This window comes from Amyelois transitella, chromosome 9 (genome assembly GCF_032362555.1).
Source record: "Amyelois transitella isolate CPQ chromosome 9, ilAmyTran1.1, whole genome shotgun sequence".
Taxonomy (NCBI): domain Eukaryota; kingdom Metazoa; phylum Arthropoda; class Insecta; order Lepidoptera; family Pyralidae; genus Amyelois; species Amyelois transitella.
The window spans coordinates 5,747,092-5,770,862 of NC_083512.1; the positions used below are offsets into that span (position 1 = coordinate 5,747,092).

At 35.7% G+C, this 23,771-nt stretch overlaps 5 protein-coding genes across 5 annotated transcripts; 2 read left to right on the plus strand and 3 right to left on the minus strand.

Annotated features, from left to right (window-relative positions):
• Positions 1-159: 159 nt before the first annotated feature.
• LOC106134774 (sphingomyelin phosphodiesterase) lies at positions 160-7,605 on the minus strand. The gene is made up of 11 exons (XM_013334910.2): positions 7,448-7,605; positions 6,494-6,642; positions 5,746-5,919; positions 5,275-5,430; positions 4,342-4,610; positions 3,794-3,902; positions 3,253-3,428; positions 2,367-2,558; positions 1,684-1,854; positions 1,252-1,429; positions 160-676 (listed from the first exon to the last, which is right to left on the minus strand). Exons 1-11 carry the CDS (start codon positions 7,509-7,511, stop codon positions 335-337), a joined length of 1,980 nt encoding a protein of 659 aa, XP_013190364.2. The 5' UTR covers positions 7,512-7,605; the 3' UTR covers positions 160-334.
• Positions 7,606-8,792: 1,187 nt separating this feature from the next.
• Positions 8,793-13,457, minus strand: LOC106134650 (60S ribosomal export protein NMD3). The gene is made up of 9 exons (XM_013334745.2): positions 13,265-13,457; positions 12,775-12,909; positions 12,228-12,378; positions 11,618-11,861; positions 10,814-11,107; positions 10,568-10,677; positions 10,256-10,413; positions 9,432-9,614; positions 8,793-9,027 (listed from the first exon to the last, which is right to left on the minus strand). The coding sequence occupies exons 1-9, from the start codon at positions 13,315-13,317 to the stop codon at positions 8,841-8,843; spliced, it is 1,515 nt and encodes a 504-aa protein (XP_013190199.2). The 5' UTR covers positions 13,318-13,457; the 3' UTR covers positions 8,793-8,840.
• A 1,607-nt stretch (positions 13,458-15,064) lies between these two features.
• Positions 15,065-16,905, plus strand: LOC106134642 (ATP synthase subunit beta, mitochondrial). Its single transcript, XM_013334736.2, has one exon. The coding sequence runs from the start codon at positions 15,172-15,174 to the stop codon at positions 16,714-16,716; it is 1,545 nt and encodes a 514-aa protein (XP_013190190.2). The 5' UTR covers positions 15,065-15,171; the 3' UTR covers positions 16,717-16,905.
• Positions 16,906-18,822: 1,917 nt separating this feature from the next.
• Positions 18,823-20,796, minus strand: LOC106134653 (large ribosomal subunit protein eL24). Its single transcript, XM_013334748.2, has 5 exons — positions 20,661-20,796; positions 20,460-20,535; positions 20,103-20,188; positions 19,373-19,534; positions 18,823-19,003 (listed from the first exon to the last, which is right to left on the minus strand). The coding sequence occupies exons 1-5, from the start codon at positions 20,663-20,665 to the stop codon at positions 18,865-18,867; spliced, it is 468 nt and encodes a 155-aa protein (XP_013190202.1). The 5' UTR covers positions 20,666-20,796; the 3' UTR covers positions 18,823-18,864.
• A 1,244-nt stretch (positions 20,797-22,040) lies between these two features.
• On the plus strand, positions 22,041-23,327 carry LOC106134680 (protein MIX23). The gene is made up of 3 exons (XM_013334780.2): positions 22,041-22,262; positions 22,493-22,765; positions 23,101-23,327. Exons 1-3 carry the CDS (start codon positions 22,233-22,235, stop codon positions 23,206-23,208), a joined length of 411 nt encoding a protein of 136 aa, XP_013190234.1. The 5' UTR covers positions 22,041-22,232; the 3' UTR covers positions 23,209-23,327.
• The last annotated feature ends 444 nt before the right edge of the window (positions 23,328-23,771 follow it).

The following is a 23,771-nucleotide window of genomic DNA, read 5'->3' on the forward strand; positions in this document are numbered from 1 at the left end:
TGAAGTCAACTTTTTTCTGGATCACGGTAACAAACAGTGAAGGAGGTGTGACGATATGACGTAGGCATTTATTTACTAATCACTCTTTGCTCATTTATTATAAGACATGCCAATCATTTCGATTACAACAGCACAGTGGCGCCCTAAATAAAAGATTAATTATCCTAGTAACTTCATTTATTCAGAACAATTACTTTAACAGTTTACATGTCTTTTGAAAACTACGGACTAGACTTTTAAAACTATGACAAATAAATAATACAGCTTATATAATTACTAATTTTTGTTTTGAAGTTATCGAGCAAAATCTCCAATTACAACTTACATACCTTTTTTACTTCAATAGTAATTGAGCATTTACATTAGTTACTTCTTCACATTTTCGTCGGTCCCACAGTATTGTAATCACAGTGTCGCACAAATAGTTGATTTTGCAGTCTTGATTGCAGAATGGCCAGCGAGTATCACTTATTTTAGAATAGAAAGCAGCATATAAATCTAAGAAGTGGCCGCCTGAAGACATAGCGTTTACTAAATTATCCATGGATGTTGGCGATAGGTCAGCCAAGTCGAAAGAGTTCTTGAAATCGTAAAGCAGGAACCAGTGTGGGCGTCTGTTAGGCGTCAGGTTAGCTTCCGTCACGTTGTAAGTGTAACACTGCATGCTCAAGGGTTCCTAGAAAAAATAGGTAGTTATTGGAATGGATAAATACGTATTTAAAGATCAGCTCAAGACTTTTATTATATTCCCTTCTAACTGAGGGCGCGCCAACTCCACCACCACTTTTCTACAGTTTTTATTTTGTAGAAACGGCCACAGCCTGTGGCATGGTTAACATTACGATGTAGGTGGCAACTGTTGTCCTTCGCAAATTAAGATTAATTATTTATATTAGGTTCTTGTAAACACTATTACTACCATATTGCTATTACTATTGCAATTACTAATAGAAACAATAAGATGAAGCGTATGTGGTTCCCGCAATATCGACACCACTACCTACTGCTAATTTAGACTGTTTAAAGTTTACTTCTTTCTGCTTTCACGAACGCTTAAAGGCAATGTCTTAATATTGTCTCTCTTTACAACAATCCAGTTAACCGCAAAGCTAGAAAGAGTATGAAGATAAGACACATTGCCTTTCAACCATCTCATAAATAAGTCCTATGAATAGTAAGTCCTCTGCTGTCCAACCAATTATTTGACGAGCCAATCAAAAAATTTAATCGACAATATAAGTAGGTACTCACATAAGTAGAGCTATCAAAAACCATGATTTTATAATTGAGATTGTAATTAGAATAGGCTGTGGCGGCGCCTCCACCCCACGCCACGTGAATCGGGGAACCATCGGAAGAGCTGTAGAACAACTTGAACTGATCCGAGTGCTCATGGCCGTTGAATTCAGCTGCTATTGTCGATGAGAACCTAAAAAATAAAACATACACACATATAATCAGTAAGACACGTATCAGGTATATGTACATATATACACGACTACATAAGTAAGATATAATCACAAATTTACTTTATTGTCACCAAAGTAAACCCTGTTATAGGGAAACCAAACCTAGCTAAATTTAGTCGTCTCACGACAGCCGCGGGACAGAGATAGAGTGATCCTACTCTAGTGCCCAGACACACAGCGCACACTACAAATTTATGCAAAGAGAATTTTTTACCGGTTGATGATCCTGTTGTATTCCCTAGTCCACGTATGCGTCAGGTCGTGTGTTCCTGGAGGAATATGTGCTAAGATGTGGACCTTCTCTCCGGCGAGTTCCGATTCGTGAAGCTCTTCAATCAGCCATTCTAAGTGCCTCTTAGCATCCAGAGGATTGTATACTAGCCACCTGGAAAGAAAAACTAGTTTATTAGTAAAAACTCACAATCTCGCATACATTTAATGAAGGGACGTGCTCACAAAAGTTTTATTACTAATCCTTTATTTTATTACATTGTTTTTTTTTTTGTGGTAGACCAATTTAACTTACATACATACATATGGTCACGGCTATATCCCTTGCGGGGTAGACAGAGCCAACAGTCTTGAAAAGACTGAATGGCCACGTTCAGCTATTTGGCTTAATAGAATTGATATTTAAATAGTGACAGGTTGCTAGCCCATTGCCTAAAAAAGAATCCCAATTTTGTAAGCCTATCCCTTAGTTGCTTTTTACGACATCCATGAGAAATGGAGTGGTAGTTTTTTTGAATTTGAAAGTCTTGAACTTATAGGCCACGTTCGGCATACTCACACGGAGTATGCGAAAAATTAAAATAAGTAGATGCATTGTAAGTCCAGACCGTTATAACTCCAGTCAAAAAAGAATTTTATACTTTCAAAGGAGAATTATCTAATTACCAGTTATATCTGTAAGCAACATTATTGTTGATAACAATAACTTTGAGCCCAGGTCTTGGTCGCAAATAGAACTCTCCGCATTTCAGCAATGTCGCCCTGGCTTCGGCAGTCAGATACTGGTCCCATTTGTTTGCCAAAGCCTCGTACAGCCAAGTTGTGTTGAATTCACCAACGACGTAACTCGGCGCGAACCTGAAACGAAAGTAACAAGAATAAAATAAAAAAAAAATCGGTCGTCTAACATATAAAAGACATTGGGTCGGTTAAAAAAGGTTAACAATTTACCTACCTTACATAGGTAGATTTTGTTTTATTTCCTCTCACCACGTTAGAACTTTTTACCAGTTTATTCTTATAATAAACTAGCTATCTAACTTTGGTGTCAATCGAAAAAAGCATGCTGCTAAAAATATTGGGATTCGCAAAGGCATTTGACTCAATGCGCAAAGGATTTGCGGCCTGGCTAGGAAAATGATACATAACAACTGCTCTATATACTAGAACTGCCCTCTGTCCTGTGGTTACTGGGACATTATAGAACAGAACCACTTCGTCTCTTTTCTGTGGATACCGTAAAAGGCGACTAACGGAAAAGGAATCTCATCTAGTGCAAATTTACCATGATCCAATACTGTTAGGTTCCAGAGCTTGCAGTTGCAAAAATAATATGGGAGTCGCTTCATTTTTTCGGATTGTTACAACAATCCGACATACCTACCTATCCAATCTAGGATCATGAACAAAGGCGCATCCAGTCTCCTGTGGAGAGCGGTTAAGATGTAGCAGGAGGACAAAGAAGAATAACTGTTTTAGATTAATTCCGAATTCTCTTGGGAATTTGTTTGAAAATATTGTTCTTAGCTTGACGGGGAATAATCATACTCACTGATTAGTAGGTTGAGATTCATGATTGCCTATAGTTGGGATTACGGGTACATTTTCACCAAAAGAAGATCTCATCTTTTCTATCAAATGGCGATTCATATCATCAATCAATTCATACGATGTTTCCCAAACTCCATGGTCTATTGTATCCCCGACGTAATAAACAAGATCAATATCCTGAAAATAAAATATATATTCCAAAATTATGAGGCAGTGAAAAGACTCCCATAATTTTTGTATGGATAACCGTTATGGTTTACTTTAATAAGTTTTTCTTTAAACGTTTGTGATAATTTCTTTTAAAATGAAATATTCCAGCAAAAATTTCTTGCAAATTGAGCAATATCACCTTCTACGAAAACCTGAAAATTGAAGTACTAAAACTAAGCGTGAGTTGACCATTTAACAGGTTAGGTAGGTAGGTTATAGGTACTTCTGACCCGTGGAAAATGTTAAACACCTAGGTGTTCCGCCGTCAATATTTTGCACCCCTGGTTCACTCAGCTCTACAATGAGGAATGACTGTAAAGTCAAAGTATTACCTGATGTGTTTCGGCAATTCTGTCGATTACATCATCAAACGCCCATATCGGTGTGTCACAGCTCCTATAGTCTCCCCAATAACCTGCAGGATCGGCATTTTGTCTGGCCCTGATTAAATTTATAAATATGAGTAAAGATTATTAGATTTCCTTAAAAAGTACTTCCTTTAGTTAAGTCTCGATGAAAAAGTATCCGAAACAAATACATCTGTTCATTCGAAAATGGATCTTATCATATAACAATAAGGCATATGATTAAATATAAAACTGCTCATTCACAATGTGTGCACTTCAGATTTATTGCGTTATTGCTATACATCAAGATCCTTTTTTTATGGTATAAAAATTATAAAAGTGAGAAAGTCTTTCTTGTTTAAAATTTGCTCTCATCTGTGAATCTAGTAAAAAGTTGATCAAAGGTGCCAGCTTTAGAATATATAGTTTATATTTGCTAAGGTACCAGCATACCTATATTTATAAGTCTTTATCAATGTAAAGACGAAACATGTACCTATTACTTATTTGGTAATTTATCTATTAAAACTTACAATATAGGAGAGGATTCGCTCATTTGACGTCGAATGTCGCATGCAACGCTAAGATTAACCATCTTCTCATCATTTCTTTCCACAATAGCTCTATCGTACAAATCTTCGTCGACGTTAGCTTGTATTCTTATGTTTCTAGCTGGATTTTGTCCTTTTCTGCAACAGGTGGGTTCGTCACAGTTGCCGACTCCGTACGCCTCGTACAAAGGATCGATGTGAGCGTCAGTGATTACCGCTACCTTCAACGGCGGTTGATCCATTACTGGCGGCTGGAAAATATATTTCAAAACGGTTATCTTATTATATTATATTATGTAACATCCCTTAAATGCAGCAAAAAAGGAATATAGATAATATAAGAACTTAAAATCTATATTCGCAGATGCAAAAATTTTCGGAATCTGTAATTTTTCTGCTTAACCCAAAGGCTGACTGTTAGACCTTTAGCATTAAGTCCGCCCATTGTATCAATATTGTACAATACATTTTTAATATTTTGCACCAATGACTATTTTCGAAGTTATGTACATTGGTTTAGTATTAGTGTGAGGAAACCTGCACATTCAGGCAACTGGATGTGTAACCATGAATCCAATACGGGTTTATCGGCAAAGGTTTCGGAGGTCGATGGGAGTCGCTTTGTGTAAAAATCTAACTCACCCAATCTAGAATCCATGTTCAAGGCATACCCAGGCTCCTCAAGAATGCACGAGTAAGAAGAGATATATCAGAGCGTGTATGGAGGTGGTTGACATGTTTTTCACACCACAAGACACTACTGTGAAGGTCTCTCTTGTATCCATGAAAACAATTCTTTTTGTCAACGATTTTGGAAGATCCTTTTGAATTCCCTTTGGTCTCCGTTTTCTATCTCACCAATTACTTTTTTGTTTACAATTTTATAACAGATGAAATCATTATGGTGAAACTTACCAAGTTAACTTCAGACAACGCCGGGAGTTTCACTTGCCATTCGAACCGTGTGTCGTCGTGAGGACAATCATTGGATTGAGAATTTTGCAGGATAAGGGAGCAAAACGTGCGGGGCGTAGCCTCTGGTGTGTTTCGAATAATGTACGTGAGTATGGGCTGAAATGTAAACAATATTGGACTTAACATTTTGTTTTATTCGGAGAGAAAAAGAGGTTATATTAACATAAAAGACAAGAGCAACAGTGCAAATAAATAATTGCCTACAGATTTGAAGTTAGACAAACATAAAAAAGAAATAGAACTTTCACACATGATAATCATGGTCAAACTTGACCTCAGGCTCCTCTCCAGAGAGGCGACGTTACAACCGAGATTCCTAAAAAGAGACTGCATGCTAGGGGTTGCGTAGAAGTAAATACAATTTTGTACTAAACTTGTATAACAGAAACTTGTTAATTTTAACATTCATACCAAGTTCAGTGCAACAGCTCCTTTACAAACATTCTCAGATTGTATTCCTAAAGAAACGCAGAGGGTCGTTATTGAATCCATCAGCTCTTCGTCCGACTGCCCGGCAGACACGCCCTGAAATAGGGCACTGACTCCACTCGTACAAACTAAGCATTCGAGATTCCGGGAGTAAGCCTGAAAGATAATATTTATTTATTTATGTTATATGTATATTAAGGCAAGTATTTCCACAATATGATACACTACCTACTCGTACTAAGTCGGATGTTTGTAGGTATATTTTTTCCGTCTGTCCCATTATAGCCCCATTTACTCCCCGTAAGTTGTTCCATGGTGGGACAAGTAGCGACGATTTTGTCCCAATAGTCTCATGGCATAAGTGACACTAACGAAATCGTCTCAATTGTCCCAGGGTGGGACAACTGAATGGGAGTAATGAGGATAGACGGTCATTTTTTTCTTGGTAGAATACCTATGGTGAACTAACTGTTAACGGCGAGCTTGCATGAAGAGAGTTATGAATGTGGATGAAGCGAAGGAAGTATGCAGAGATTGTGGCAAGTGAAAAGATGTAGTCTCTGCCTACCCCTCCGGGAAAGAGGCGTGATTTTATGTATGTGTGTACATATGTAGAATATGGTGAGGTGTCACTTCTTTACTGAGCTACATTTGATCAGAATTAAAGAAACCTATTGTTTTCAAACCTTCAAGTTTTCTTCAAAGAATCAATAAATTAATTAGCACTTACGTTTCGAGGTATTGTATAATCTGTACGTTCTTCTTTGGGTGAAACATAATTAGGTCTGCGAAAAATTTCAAAGAGTTCCTCAAGAGTGGAGGCCTCTTCATCGCTCAACTCCTTCAAAACAAACTTCTTGAACAATGTTTCAGTTTCATCTAGAGGTAATAAAGACTGGGTTAGTTGTAGTTTTTTATATTTTTAGAATAAGTACTTCATAGCAATGGTCACTATTCAATGCAAAATGAAATTATTCATGTTCCTTATAAATGCTCATTTTATTAACGAAACATGAAAAAATTATTATCAGATTTTTCACATCAAGTACGTAATTAATGTTTCTATTATCAGTTCTAGTTTCCGTATCCGGGATAAGATCAGAGATAGTCTTCACTGATAATGTCTGCTGATATGACATCCCGTCTTTTTAACCAACTTCAAAAAAGGAGATTCTAAAATCGTGTAAGTTTTCCTTTTTTATGGATGTTACGGCATATTTCCGGTATTTATAAGTTAAGGTCTGGTCTTATGTGGAAAATATTCCAAGGAGCAAAAGCTTTTTTTTTTCAAAAGCTCTGCAGTGAAGTGTACATGGCAAAGACGTCTTCTCACAAAATGGAATGACCATTACATACGCATTTATTCTATCTCAGTTACTAAGTAGTAAAACCCAGTACAATCAGCTAACTTAAAAAGAGCTAATAGAAAGAAATAGAGCAGATGTTAAGCGCTAATCACGTAAATGTACTCACTCACACTAAAAAGGTTAAAAGTAACAAAAGTGTTTGTAGATAGTTGAGTTTGAGGTTTGTACAATGATGAGGGACTGACAACCCATTAAAGTCAGAGATTTGATTAGATATAAGTACTCTTTTGTTTTTTATACGCGCATTTGGATTACATTTCTTTGTTCTGTTATACAAGTTCTTTGTAAATGGAAAAATAAAAATAAAAAAAACTTACCTTGAGATACAAGTCTTGCCTTACTGGCACATATTAATATTAACACAACAACTAACACCTTCATCCTACCAGCTCTCGATTCGTCAACTAATGATAAGGCCGACCTTAAGCTAAGAAGTATTCTAGCGTTCTTTTTTATCTATAAATGTACAGTCAGCATACCCAGTAGTCTTAATCCATGTAATAAGATAACGTAATTATTATACTGAACTACTACTATAGGTAGTTTTTACTAATATCAAAAAAACGAAAATTTGTTTGTTTATAATGGGTGAAATGTCAAACTTTCCATGAGTAAAGCGTTTAACAGAGCGTTGCCTTTTTGCCTGCAGAAGATGTGTAAAGAAGATGGTCTTTTAGAACAATAACGATTAGGTACATATAAATTGTTCTGAATGTTTATTCCCTTTCATAATCTCGATTTAGGTTTATACACACATACATATTTATAGCTTTGAATAACAATGCAAACTGTACCTTTCCTTATATATGCGGGCAATATCAATACTATCTAAAAATAATTATAATTAATTTAAATTACTTGAGATAACAACGTAAGGGTTTAAAGGATAATCACACATCTAAATCCAAATTCTTACGGATAATTTCGAGTTTTAACAATAGGTGCAAGAAATTATCGATGTTGAATTTAGTGTTATTACCATTATGGGCATACCCGCAGATATTGTAACAGACAGTAAAATTTTATTTCCTTATTTTTTTTTAACCTCATACTAATCTGTTGTCATGTCATTATCAATGTGCATAATAATCCTCAGATAAAACTTATCTAGACATGAATAGACAAGTATATTGATATAAATAATTTGGTACATTCACTCACACAAGAGATATACTAGAAAGATACTTTCACAATTATCTTGGCTCGTAAGATAGAAAACACTTGGAGTACTCTTAGATTTAAACTTTAAGATCAGAAAAATCATTCCGATCACGAAATAAAATGTGGATGTTCGTTTTCTACATAAGTAAACTACACTTCTCATAGTAGAAGTCATACAACAAAACCTTATTACATACAATTTATTACATTACTAAAACAAAATTTTAGAAAACCTTACAACGGCCAGAGGGAGACTTTATTCTCTAGTAAACTTCGCTCACGTCAATCCTATGATGGAATTGATCATGTCCCATTGGCCAAAATCCTGGGACAACAAGAAAATAGCGGCTAGTTCCCACATCCTCGACATGCAAATCATCCGCCATGTCCTGTCAGGATAATATGAGGCAGGACAGGTAAATTTTCTTTATAAAAATAAAACAACACGAAACTACACTAAACATTCTAGTTACTACCTAAAAATCAATAAAACGATAAAAGTAAACGAAAAATACACTTTAATCCATTAATGAAGAACAAAAATTTACTTCAAACTTCGCTCATTTCCACATCCTCGATATGTAGGTCATCCAACATCTCCGCCAGTGTAATGCGAGGCAGGGCGGGGTCTATTTCGTCAGTATCTACCGCTAGTTTCTTGGTGTCCTTGAAGATATTGATGTTCTGACGGAACGCCGGATCTTCTTCCAGGTCGTCCAGGAAATCGTTGTAGTCCCTGTAAGCAAAAGATCAGTTTAAGTTTGATTTTCTGAAAGATTTAACGATGCAATAAGAGTGAAGTGACAAGGTTCTATTGGCCAGCTGGCCTATTCAAGATCGTTGACAAGGCATGCGTTTTAAACTTCATTCTCTCTAAAATATATATGTCATGCTAACCAAAGTGATAAAAGAGAGAAATTAAGACATTTGCCACTCCTCTGATTGACATGGGTCATATGTATATATTTTTTCTAAAATATAGTATCGTTAGTATCCCTTTTTAAAAAAAGTTTACATTTATAATTGGATGTTGTCACTTTGTATTGAAAAAATAATCGCATTTAAACTGATATGTATATGTCATAATTTGTCATAAGGGGTTAAACGAAATTAATGAGAAAGAAATGTTCTAAAACTTACTCATTAGTAGAACTGATTCCATCATGTAGTTCCTCGGCCATATGTTTCAGTTTCCAGTTGCGCGCGCGCCGACGCGCAGCCTTCTCTCCATAGTATTTCTTGACTAAGAATACGTCGGGTACCACACTACTATCCAACTTGTCCAGGTTCGTATCGTTCACATTAGAATTTTCTAGGTTATACCTGAAACAAAAATTGTGTTAAAAGATGGAGGTCATATAGGGAGGGAGGAGCGAGGCATTTATCCCAGTAGAAGAAAATTTTAACTGTCCCCATTTTTTACTTTGATTACTCATCATTTCAGCCTCATGAAATCTACTGCTTTTCCTAGACAAAGAATACATCTTTACAATTGTTGCAATCCCTGTATATTCTTCTGTTTCATCTACATACTCCAATCTTTGCATGAAAGCAGAATAGCACAAACTAGTGCCAAATTAAACCGAATGAAAACTCAATAAAATAACGACCCTATTTGTAGTACATTAATCTTTTAATCCAAAAACAAAATGCATCCTGCTATATCGCTCATAATAACGGACTGTTCAGTTCATGGTTTCAAATGGCACGATACCATGAACTGAACAGTCCGTTATTATACAAAAATTTCACTTCTGCATTGTAACTTATTAAAGTGGTATTTTCTAGTATATCATATTCTTAAATTGAAGATTTTCTAACCATATGTACACAAGTAAATAATTTAATTAGACAAAGATATTCATCTGAGGCTACTTTGCAACTTTAATACTGTTCAGCCTTTTCTCACCCTTCTCTTCCAAAGTTCTTACTCTCTAATCAATTGAAAAAACCACACTACTCACCCCAAAACAGTATCACCAGGCTTCAATATGTGACCAAGGTGGGTCTTCGTGTGAATAGGGTTCACGTCCATACCAAGCTCACTGGCCCTCACAACCCACACGTCGGCCACCACATGTTTGTTCGAAACCATCCCCTGACCAGGAAAAGATTTCTTTTCCTACAATTATTATAAAGAATAAATTACTATAATAACAATAATGAAAAGCCTTCACATACTTAAGGTTTCCTGTATGTTTAACTGGGTTAAATCAATAAAACTAACAATGAAAACAAAAAAATATTACATGTTTTTAAGCATAAAATTGACTTACATGTTCTTTAATAATGTCTATATCCATAACAATGTATTCCACAAGTTGTTTCGGATTGCAGATTGGCGTAAAGGGATATCTCCAATACATCGTAGCAGACAGGTCGCACACTGTAACATTAAATAGAATATAAAATATTTGGTAAATCTCTGCTCCCGTAGAGAGGCACGCGCGGAGAACTATATAAGTCATCTTAAAGTAGAACCTTTTACTAAGTATTTATATGAAAAAAAATAATGAACCCACCTTGGCCTGTGCTTGCATCAATCAAATGAATGGTACTGGTCACTCTATTTACCAAGCAAATTGGGGATATGGACCCAAGTTGGTGTGTCAACTTCTTCGGCAGGCATACAATGCTGTCTTTAGAAAGAGGCACAATCTCGATACTGAATGTGAACTTGTAATTGTATATGTTGCTGTGGATGTCATGTGATATCAGCTTCTTGGAATGCTGGCATTTTATTGGCAACACAGACTGTATAAAATCGACCATTTTGCGTGCGTGGCTCTCGGTTGCATAGAAGAAGTCAAGGCCATCTGAAAAAAAAATTGGATATGGTAAAGTCTACAGATTATTTACTTATTAATTATAATTTAAGCTTTCTTCGTCAGGGAAGAACTATACTTAGGTGAAGATGATGATTCCAAATTAGCTACTAATGCAATGACTAATTTGGAATCATCTCTAAGATTGCATTTCATTTAGTGTATGTGAAATAAACTTATTTACATTCATCATTTTAAAGGATGGCAATCCTTTTATTTCCTTACTATTTTTTTTACATCTGTCATATACCATTATACATCTGTCAATAGCAATGATATTGGCTTTCACAGAATATGATAATTACTGACTATTATTAGTTACAGTTACTGGCATATATTGTCAAAAGCTAAAGTTATCAACTTTCATGCTAGAAAATTTACATAAAAAGTGAAATAAAGAAAAAAGGCAAAATCTTTTCAAGATTGTTGGCTCTGTATACCCCGTGAAGGATATAGAAGTGACTAAATGTATGTATGTACATAGATGGCAAATCTACATACCATGTTTGGGTTTTATACCAAGTGTGTTTTCATGCGCCCTGTGTTTCAGAATCAGTTGCTCTAAATAGTAGAATGTTTTCCTATTGTTAGCACGCTGCCTGACTTGCACCAAAGCCTTCCAATAATCTTGGGCTTCAGAACGATGGCAAGCATCACACATCTGGTGTTGAATCGTGAACTCCACAATAAATGTTTGTTGGAGTACTGCCCCTCCCATTACCTCACCCTGAACAGTCAATTTGACCTGAAATATTAAGGGTAATTTAGGTTAGGCTCTAGAATCTGGTTGTAAGAATATTATAGGTAATTACAGTACATAAAACTAAACTTTTAAGCTCAAGGCTTCAACTGCAGAACTAAGTTGTGAAAACTAAAGACCAAAGAATGTACTAATTAATTTTTTAACATTAACCATCACTGTTTTGACAGCATGACACTTGTCTTTTCAGGCTGAGGAAAAAAATGGAGTCAAATAAGCTTTCTTGAGTGTTATCATCAACTCTTTGTAACAGCAACCCAACTTCTATTCTCATTATCATGAAGGTGTCAATTTACCCAGTACCTTGCTTGTTCATAGTGTAATAAGTAATAAAATATAAAAAATTATTACTTTTATTCTCTTGGAATGTGGCTCTGTCCAAGCAAATCCAGCATCAATAAGTTTCACCCTGTTCAAGCCCTTTAGTCTTTTTAAACAAAGAGCCAGAAGCTCGCGAGACTCCAAAGCGCATACAACCCATTCTGCTGGAGGCTGTAAATACCTGAAAAATTCAACCATTTTAAATTAAGGCGAGCATAGTATAAATCTGATCCTTGTTTTAAGAATTTATGTAAGTAGTATCTTGTAATGTTTTTTATTGTTGAATGGTAATGACCTTATTAAATAGAATACATATTGAATTCATGTATGTATGAACTTGTCACTATACATGTATGATCCAGCAGTTGACCAGCTGTGGCATTTTTATACTTTGATTAATTGTATCCTTAAGTATCCATGCTAGCAAAGCCTGAGCAAAAGTTACACAAAAATTATTCTAAAAATGGAGAGTTCAGTTGAATTTTCAGAAAAGGATTTCATAACAATATAAAACTATGCAACTTGTACAAACCTCCCTTATATGCTGATGAAAATTAACTAAACATGTAAGCTTTACCTTTCACATCCTCTACAGAAGAAAAGTGTTGCTTGTTTTGGAATACCATCAGTAATATCAACATGGGCTCGTAGACATGCTACACACATATTCGATGGATTTGCTTCTATGGGCACTGCACATTGACAGCACAATCTGGAAATAAGTACAAACAACAATGATCAGCTGTACACTGTCGCTGTTGTTTAAAATGCTATTAAGGACAATCTTAAAGGGAATCTTTAAGTAATTTATTTGACGTCAACCAATGTTTTGAAACCTAAAGGTTTAACAATTATTAAGCGACATGATAGTATTCTATAATAATGAATAAAAATTTTGAATTTGAATTTAAATTTTGGAGAAGATGAAAATATTTTTCCGGGCGATTATAATCTTATAAAATAAGAAATTATTTTATTGGAACATAAAATACAAGCATAATATGTATGCATATAAAGAAAAATTATTATTTTAAAATTATAACCTAAAGCTTGACCAATTAACTTACATTCTAGTGCTATTTGACCCTTGTTGTAAACTCTCCGGAGTAATATATTCCATTTTTTCAATTGTGTTCGTAACTTTAAAATATTAAATTAACATTTAGAAGTAAATTTAAAGAATTGATTTCAACACCAAAATGTGGAATGGAAATGGAAGTAAGTATAACCCATACACACCACATACACACTACACTACAACCAGAGGTGTTCGATAGTTCATTATATTAGGTAGCAGAATAAATATTACTAATATTATTTTTATGAATGTATTCAAATATATTTAAATCATAGCTAAGACTAATATATTAGTACTAATGTATTTTTATTATGTATGAAAACAGCACCATCTATGCTTCTTTCATTCTAGGCTTGCGCAAACTTACTATGATCTTAATTAAGTATTTTAAATCAAACTGTAGGCGTCTATGAAATGATTTATGGATGTTAAATTGATGTCATAAGATGTATCAGTCCCATTCTAAAATGAAATTGTGTAAAAGACACAAATACACTCGATGAAATTCTATTAAAAAAAAATTTAACTAACTTTGGTAAAAAAAGAGAACCACGTCCAATCGATATCCTTATTTTTTGGAGTAGTTAAAAATTCTTAAACCGCCTCCTGAGTTAACTAAATTTGCCTGAAAACCGCATCAAAATCAGTTTAACGAAACACGAGATAATCGCGGACAAACTTAAATACCATATATTTTTGTATTCAAATTCAAAATTTTTATTCATTATTATAGGATACTATATATAGCTTAATAATTGTCAAAACGTATGATTTAACAACATTGGTTGACGTCAAATAAATTACTTAAAATAATTTTAACGGCGGTTTAAAAAACAGCATCGCCTTCATTCAATATATTCCTTTTATTAATCGGGTAATATCTGTGAGGACCTATAATTGACCATTTGTTTAACATATGTGGCGCTATTTTTTGTAAACGGTTGTTGGTCTTCCGTATAAATAAATAAATAGCAGTTGAAAATAATATATAAGCATTTAAAAGTACCCGAAACTGCCGAGCTTGCATGAAAAGAGTTATGAATGTGGATGAAGCAAAGGAAGTATGCAGAGATCGCGGCAAGTGGAAAGAGGTAGGTAGTCGATCCCTACCCCTCCGGGAAAGAGGCGTGATTTTATGTATGTTTGTATAAGCATTTAAATCATATAAGTATTCAGTAGCATACATCGTCCGTAACGTAACGTAACGATCTCGCAACTAGCATTGGACGAAATTTTAATATGATGTCATTGTATCAGTTTAATCTAATATGTGGCGTGTCGTTTGAATTTAGTAAATGAAGGACGATGTCTACGCGCGAAAGACGCCGCTCCTGAGAACATTGCTGAGCCGACCCTTCAATCCACATCTAACTCTTGTTCATATCGCACGTCCTCGCGTTTCTGTATTAAATATTTATATATCTTTTTCAGTTTTATTTTTGTTAGAAGGTTGTGAAAGTAAACCTTAATTCGAGGCATCACAGTCCTTCTACAAATATATTAACCTAATAAAATATTAAAAATATTAACCTAATATTTATTAATTTATAATATATAATAGCCGATAAAAACAACTTTTACAACTATTTGACAATGTCAAGATTGTCTATGTCAGCGTTGACATTGATAATCTTGACATGTGACTAAAATTGAAAGCACAGCGGAGTCAGCGGGCAAAGCAAAGCAGAGAAGCCAGCTTTGTCAATGACAATTATCATTATGTTGTCATTGTCAAAAAATCTGAATGAAAACTAGCACTCATTGAACAAAATCGACAATTCCGACGGTATGACATTATATTGAATGAAGAATTTTAGACGGCCAGGCGACCTCTTACGTAAACTCTTCGTCTTCGTGATTATTTAACATTTTATCGATCGAATTCCAATACGAAAAATGTTCTCTACCGTCTGCAAAGCAGGCCGTTTGGCCGCAAAGGCGGTAGCCAACAATCCTGCTTCTGAAAAGGCACCATTGGTTGCTGGAACTCTAGTGAACAAACGAGACTATGCAGCCAAAGCCGCCGCAAAGGGCAAAGGTAAGGTGGTTGCAGTTATTGGAGCCGTTGTCGACGTCCAGTTTGAAGACGAGTTACCCTCTATCCTAAATGCTTTGGAAGTACAAGATCGCCAACCCAGGTTGGTCCTGGAGGTAGCGCAGCACTTGGGTGAAAACACTGTACGCACCATTGCTATGGACGGTACTGAGGGTCTGGTCCGCGGGCAGGTTGTCAACGACTCCGGCTCGCCCATCCGAATCCCTGTTGGTGCGGAGACCCTCGGTCGTATCATCAACGTCATTGGCGAGCCCATCGATGAGCGCGGTCCCATCCCCACCGACAAGAGAGCCGCTATCCACGCTGAAGCACCCGAGTTTGTGGACATGTCTGTACAGCAAGAAATCCTGGTCACTGGAATCAAGGTCGTGGACTTACTAGCTCCTTATGCTAAGGGAGGTAAGATTGGACTGTTTGGCGGCGCAGGTGTAGGCAAGACTGTATTGATCATGGAGTTGATCAACAACGTTGCAAAGGCCCATGGTGGATACTCAGTTTTTGCTGGAGTAGGTGAGCGTACCCGTGAGGGCAATGATTTGTACCATGAAATGATTGAGTCTGGTGTCATCTCCCTGAAGGACAAAACCTCGAAAGTAGCCCTTGTATATGGACAGATGAATGAGCCACCTGGCGCGCGTGCCCGTGTTGCCTTGACTGGATTGACTGTTGCTGAGTATTTCCGCGACCAAGAAGGACAGGATGTGCTACTTTTCATTGACAACATTTTCCGTTTCACCCAAGCTGGGTCAGAAGTGTCTGCCTTGTTGGGTCGTATCCCTTCTGCTGTAGGTTATCAGCCCACATTGGCCACTGACATGGGTACCATGCAGGAGAGAATCACCACCACCAAGAAGGGTTCCATTACCTCTGTGCAGGCCATCTATGTGCCAGCTGATGACTTGACTGACCCTGCCCCTGCCACCACTTTTGCTCACTTGGATGCCACCACTGTGCTGTCTCGTGCCATTGCTGAGTTGGGCATCTATCCAGCTGTAGACCCTCTAGATTCCACATCCCGTATCATGGACCCCAACATCATTGGTGCTGAGCATTACAACATCGCCCGTGGTGTTCAAAAGATCCTACAGGATTACAAGTCCCTCCAGGACATCATTGCTATCCTGGGTATGGATGAGTTGTCTGAGGAAGACAAGCTGACTGTAGCTCGTGCCCGTAAGATTCAGAGATTCCTCTCTCAGCCCTTCCAGGTGGCCGAGGTGTTCACTGGACATGCAGGCAAGCTGGTACCCCTTGAAGAAACTATCAAAGGCTTCTCTCAGATTTTGGCAGGCGAGTATGATCATTTGCCCGAAGTTGCTTTCTACATGGTGGGGCCTATTGAAGAAGTTGTAGCAAAGGCTGAAACTTTAGCGAAGAGTTCTTAATTTCTTTTTGTATAGTTTTATTAGAGGGAAAGACCAGTTATTTATTCCAAATGTACTGCCAACAATCAGTCAGTAAAGAATGGTAGTTAAATCACTGAGAAATCATGTCATTATTTAAACGTAAATAAAAGTATGATATTGTGATTATTACCAAGTTAATACCTAATAAAGGTTGTATTTAACTGAAAACGTATTTTATTTTTCTTAGGTATGTACCTACATCGTCGCCTTTTATTAACTACCAAGCAAAGAAGTAAACAATTTTACTAATAAATTCAATTTTCTTCTGCCTCTTACCATTACACCCGACTGACTCTTAAGTTTTTTTTATACTTTTACTCGCAGATCGCCAGCGAGAATTTAGCGCTACCTACAAAAGAATACAGGTTTCGCAAATCCTAATTGATGCTCTGAAAACGAAAGGCAGGAACTGTTCGAAAATCTTTTCCCAATCCAGGATCCTGGATACTTCGTAGGTTTGTCCTTTCTGTTCAGGTTCAAGCTAGCCGTCCCTTCTTGTCTTTTATAATTCCAAAATAAAATTTTATTGATTATCTTTGGATTAGCTTTACATTTCCATGAAATAATTTAATACCTATGTATATCGTAGGAATGTAGGTCATTTAATCTTGATGGTTCTCGTAACGAATCGTGCAAAAGGTCAGAAGAATGTTTAATCTAATTTACCCGGTCTATTCCACTATCCCCATGATAGGATGTTGCCCCAGTAGTCGCATGCGACTAGTGACACTAACAAGTCTAACCACCATCCCACCGTGAGACAGCTGTAAGCATCATGCTACAAAATCCTCAATGGAACTAATGAGGTAGATTAGATTAAACAATTACAGTAGTGGTCATTAACAGAATCCAGGCTCTCCTCTTCAGCGGCGAAGGCTTATCTATACTAATATTATAAAGCTGAAGAGTTTGTTTATATGTTAATCTCTGGAACTACTGGTTCGAATTGAAAAATTATTTTTGTTTTGATTAGACGATTTATCATGAACGTCAAGATGACGGAGCCACCTCGCAGAACACAAATATTGTCGAACCAGCCCTTAGTACCTGGTTTGTACCTATTGGTACCCATATCAAAAAAGTTTGTACCTCAAAGAATTCAAAAAAATCGATGGTGATATGTGGTTCCTCCATCTTGACGTCAAAATGGAGGAACCACCTTCGTTTCTTATAAAAATATAATGTATACCGTCAAGCGACCACACGGACACTTAGTACCAGGTTAGTACCCACCGAGATCTTATCGCTATAATCGTTTTTTAAGAAAATAATTAACAAAATGAAAATGACAGAAGTGAATAATTATAGCAAAATGTATTAAACGAAAACTCTACTTGAAAATAGTTCTAGGCGTTTAGGATTTAGTACAAAAAATTATACATACATACATATAATCACGCCTATATCCCTTGCGGGGTAGACAGAGCCAACAGTTTTGAAAAGACTAATAGGCCACGTTCAGCTGTTTGGCTTTTTGAATCTCAATTCCACCAAAAAATTATATTTATTAATTATTTAAAACCACAATGCTATTAATGATATTAGTTTTTGTTAATTATTTTCTTAAAATACGATTATAGCGATAAGATCTCGGGAGGTACTAACCTGGTACTAAGTGTCCGTGTGGTCATCTTGACGGTATACATTATATTTTTATAAGAAACGAAGGTGGTTCCTCCATTTTGACGTCAAGATGGAGGAACCACATATCACCATCGATTTTTTTGAATTCTTTGAGGTACAAACTTTTTTGATATAGGTACAAACCAGGTACTATGGGCTGGTTCGACAATATTTGTGTTCTGCGAGGTTGCTCCGTCATCTTGACGTTCATGATTTATCGAGGAAGGCTTTAGGCTATACATCACGCTGTAACTTTAAGGAGCGAAGAAGTAATGGAAAATGTGGAAAAAAAACGGGGAAAATTATTCATCCTTGAGGGCTTCAATGATGCCCAAAATCACTATTCCACGCGGACGAAGTCGCGGGCACAGCTAGTGATTTAATAAAATTTTCTTAGGTTTGGAATTTCGAGAATGAAGAATTAGGTACATCAAAACTACGATAAAAGAATAAAAATTCAACTGATTTTTAGTATTTTATTACTTAAACCAATAGTTTATGTTCTTATCGTTTTCCTCCTACACGCGGTGCAGATTTCTGGCTGACTTTGGCAGCCTTAGCTTTAGGTGGCGCCTTAACTTTAGTTGGGGGTGCTGTAGCCTTCTTTGCCGCTTTAGTGGACTTCTTCTGTTCCTTAGCAGCCCTGAAAAATATTAAAGATCATGTTGAAAGATGTAGACTGTAGAGAATCATGAGATAATAGGGAAAGAACATTATATAATGATGAAAAAATAAGTATATAAAGTGAGTGGTCATTAAATATCCTTCCACTACTTCATAAGATTCAAGAAGTTTTGCTCAAAGAAATTGTACGTATTTATTCATTCTTTGTATAATATAGTGAGGCACAGATAAAAAGATCGGTAACACTTTGGTTGGGTATCATAATGGTCTCTTATTTCATGTTCTCTGTACTACAGCCTGTCATATAAGGCCATTCAATTTACTATATGTACCTACTTGAACAAACAAACCAGATCAGCTATATGGTTTTAAACAATATTCTACTCACTTAATGGCTTGCTCCCTCTGTGCTTTCCTTACTTCAGGCTTCATATTACGCTTGGCCATGATGTCACTCAGGGAAGCACCAACAATAGCACGTTGGAACTTCTGGGTCCTCCTGGTGCGTTTCTTAGCCTGTTCTTCTTCCTGACCCTTCTTGAACTTGCGTCTGTAAATTTAGATACCAGTTAGGCATTATTGTTATACCTTTATTGTGTGAAATATACAAAATAACACTAAATCAATGAGGATTTTTATTCTCAAAAGGAAATAAATAATGATTTCTATTAGATAACTAGTAGAGGGTGAGGGTAAGTTATTGAGTGTAAATAGGCTGTCGTGAATTCAAAGCATAATTTTAAGAATCTTTTGCGAAATAGGTCATAGAAATGAGATAACAGTCACAAATATGTAAACACATAACCTTCCTACTCTCAATATCAATAATATAGGCATATCCATTCTTTTTTATTTAATAGCCTCCCTACTAATTTAAAATGCCAAAATTTGTAAGGATTTGCACATGCAAATCCTTGCACAAACACATGTTTGTCACTAATTTATGCAAAATCTCCTGGAATGTTTTTGGTGAAATATACAGGTTTGGTGAAATATATAAATGTACAGGCAGAAGACGTATAACCTGTAAAACATGTAGAGCACTTTCATCCCAAAATTCCTACGGGATCGAAGCCTTGGCGCGATGATAATTAAAAAATTATTTCGCATTCACGTACCTGTAAAGCACTGTCCATGTCACCTTACGAGGATTCCGCCTCATTAAATGTGCAGCTTCACATTTTGAATTTAGGAACGTGAAGGTCTGAAAGAATTTTTTTTTTTGTAAATTGTTGGTGAGATAAATAAACTAAATTAATTTATTAAAGTTAAATCTGGTTGATAGAATGAAGTAAGCCAGTTAAAATAATCAAAAAAAATGATTACTGTATGGGTTTACCAAACAAATGATTGAATCAACATTATTTTCATAGGTTATAAACAATGTTTTAAGTTGTTGACCTTATGTGGAAAAAAGCTGGAGAAAAGAAAAAGTAAGAAATTGATAACATATGTGGCAAGACTATTTGTCTTACCTTGCCGTCCACCTTAACCATGGTCTTCCCATGGCCAGGGTAGATCTTGTAACCACTATAAGCGCAAAGGCCAATCCTGAAAATAAATCACATTTAGTACAATCAATTACATCACTAGATATAAACAAATACATCTCACTAAAATTATATAAGATTCAAATGATTAATAGCGATAAAAATTGAAAAAATGCACAAACGTACTTCATCTTGACTTGCTAAAGGGAAAAGAGACAAAAAATATATTTTTTTAAGTCACTACTGTAGCAAAGCAAAATGACTTTGACTTGACAACTGACAGATATTTTTAAAACGAAGTACATTGATAAGGATTCGTTATGCCCGGTAGACACGCAGCTCTCCTTGCTCCGGTAATACCCCTATATAGAGGCAGGAATAAATAATACTTACTTTCCACTAACAAAACGAGACAAAAAAACACAACAATATTAAAAAAATGAAATGATATTAGATATAAAATAAACATTTTTAAACCCGACCTTTTTGGTCATCCATCCCCAACAAACATGATAATAGCAGCGAAGAACCCAAATCGCGATTTCAGAGATTTCACGGATTGGAGCTATATATACAACCTTCGACACGACATCGTCGGAGCCGCGGTTCCCCAGGCATAACACCTAGCCTGGCGGAAGATCTTCGCTTGGTGGCGGTCGAGCCCGAAACATCGCTCCCGCTACAATAGCATCGACACTTTGATGCCACAACATTAATTTTGTTAATCTATACTAATATAATAGAAGCGAAGGAAATATGCAGAGGTCGTGGCAAGTGGAAAGAGGTAGTCTCTGCCTACCCCTCCGGGAAAGAGGCGTAATTTTATGTATGTATGTATGTATACTAATATTATAAAGCTGAAGAGTTTGTCTGTTTATTTGCGCTAATCTCAGGAACTACTGGTTCGAATTAAAAAAATCTTTTTGTATTGTATAGAACATTTATTGAGGAAGGCTTTAGGCTATATAACATCACGCTGCAACTATAAGGAGCGAAAGAACTAATGGAAAATGTGAAAATAACGGGGGAAATTTTTTTATCCTTGAGGGCTTCCGTTGCGTGCGCTGCGAAAATGGTTCAAGATACCAAAATATATGTATGTACGAAATAATTATTCCTCTTGAAATAATCTAAAAAAATGTCCACAACAGTACATGTCTATCTTTTAAGATTAACTTACTAGAACCGTTTTTATGGTAATCAAAATTTATAAAGCTGAGACGAAGTCGCGAGCACAGCTAGTAAACATAATAGAAACAAATTGGCAATGGAATCTTCGGCAGTTCCGAATTCCGATACTTCCGAAGCAAACAAAAGTACAAAATACACTTTATTTGTGCAATTTGCTTGTAACTGTTAAGTGAAGAACCCTTAGAAAACTTGGAATATTTATTGAAACTTTATGCTCGTAAAATGACTTAATGGCACAAACAAGGCATTCTCTGCCAGGCGAACCTTTGGTCCAAACTGAGATGGATGTACGATTCTACCACTTCAAATAAATTTGAAGTTGAAACTTCAACTTCAATCCGTGTAAATATGTTATCCATATTGACATATAACCTAAATTGAAATAGTATATTATATTGAGTTTGTGACTGAAAGAAACTTCAACCTCAAACTTTCAGGAGTTAAACTTGTTATTTTTCAAAGAAACCGACAATTAAAATAATAAATTCGAAAGCCGGTTGTTTCGAATTACAACTGCACCTTATCAAAGCCGTTCATTATCAAAATAAATTCCTCGATTAATTACTCATGATTTGCCCGGATTTTTTAGAATTTCAGGTTTGGTATTTTCATAGTCTACATTCTTTTATTTAATAATGATTAACATACATATATCACGTCTTTACCCATTACGGGGTATGACAGAGCCTACTGTCTCGGAAAGACTGAAACGCCATGTTCAGTGATAGAATTAAGAATTTTGATGATGGCTTGATCATTATTAGGTAAGTTAAAAAAGTTACTTATTAGGTGAATACACATCATCAAATTATTGCACATTTTTACAGGATAACCTGAAAAAAATGCGTACTTTGGATGATAAGATTGTTTATGCACTTAATACATCAATACCCACCGAATCCTTTCGTAATAAGGTTAATGCGACTGCTGCTTGTGAAGATCTATTTTCTCAGATACAAAAGGGCCACACAGAGAGAGAAAATGTTATTAAAAATTGCATTATTGTAACTGCAGAGCATGTAAAAAAGTTGAAGGCTGCTAAAGAAGAAACACCAGATGATTATAATGTTATGAAAAATTTAAAGGCTGAACAGAAAAAGGTACCTAGAAGATACAATTACAAAATTGTATATTTTATTAAATTGCATAAGAGTAACAATTGTTGTTCCACATTTGAGAGTTTATTTTCTTTTTCATCATAATGTGCAGTGTATTTTTATTTCATTAAAAAACATCTTGCTTATCACTAGGCAGATCGAGATCAAAGACATTCAAATATATTAAATCAAAAAAGGAATTTTGAATAAATGTTATAAATGCCATTTAAAAATAGAAAATATGTATTGAAATTTTACTTTGAAACCTATAAAAGACATCTATGGATAGCCTAGATAGATATGGATTATAATATCTAAACATTTTTTATTTATTTCAGTTACGCTTGTTGCAAACAGAATTAAGTGTGGAAGAGGTGATAAAAGAAAAGACTACCAAGTTATTTACAGAGAAATGTAGAAGTTATTTCAAACCCGAAAATTTATGAAGACTGATATTATTGAAAAATGTTTGACCGTTGTGTTGAAGTGTTATTGTGTAAATAATTATAAATAGTACATAGTTGTCTGCATAAATAGTACAGATATTAATCTGGTTGAAATTTGAATAAATTGAATCAATTATCTTCCTCATACCACTTGTTTCAGCTCACCAATTGCGCAAGTAGGTACCTACCAAACATTGCCAATTCTCTATTAAATCATAAATCACTTAGATATATAAATAAATAAATAAATACGTGACAAATTACACTGATTGAGTTAGCCTCGAAGTAAGTTCTTTGAGACTTGTATTACGAGATACTAACTCAGCGATAATGTATTTTATAATAAATACTTATATAGATAAACATCCAAGACCCAGGCCAATCAGAAAAAGTTCTTTTCTCATCATGCCCTGGCCGGGATTCGAACCCGGGACCTCCGGTGTCACAGACAAGCGTATTACCGCTGCGCCACAGAGGCCGTCAACATATGTAGTGATAAAACTGGTGACAAGGTGTTCAAGGAAGTGGTGTGATTTTATGTACATAAAAAAATTGCCAGGAGT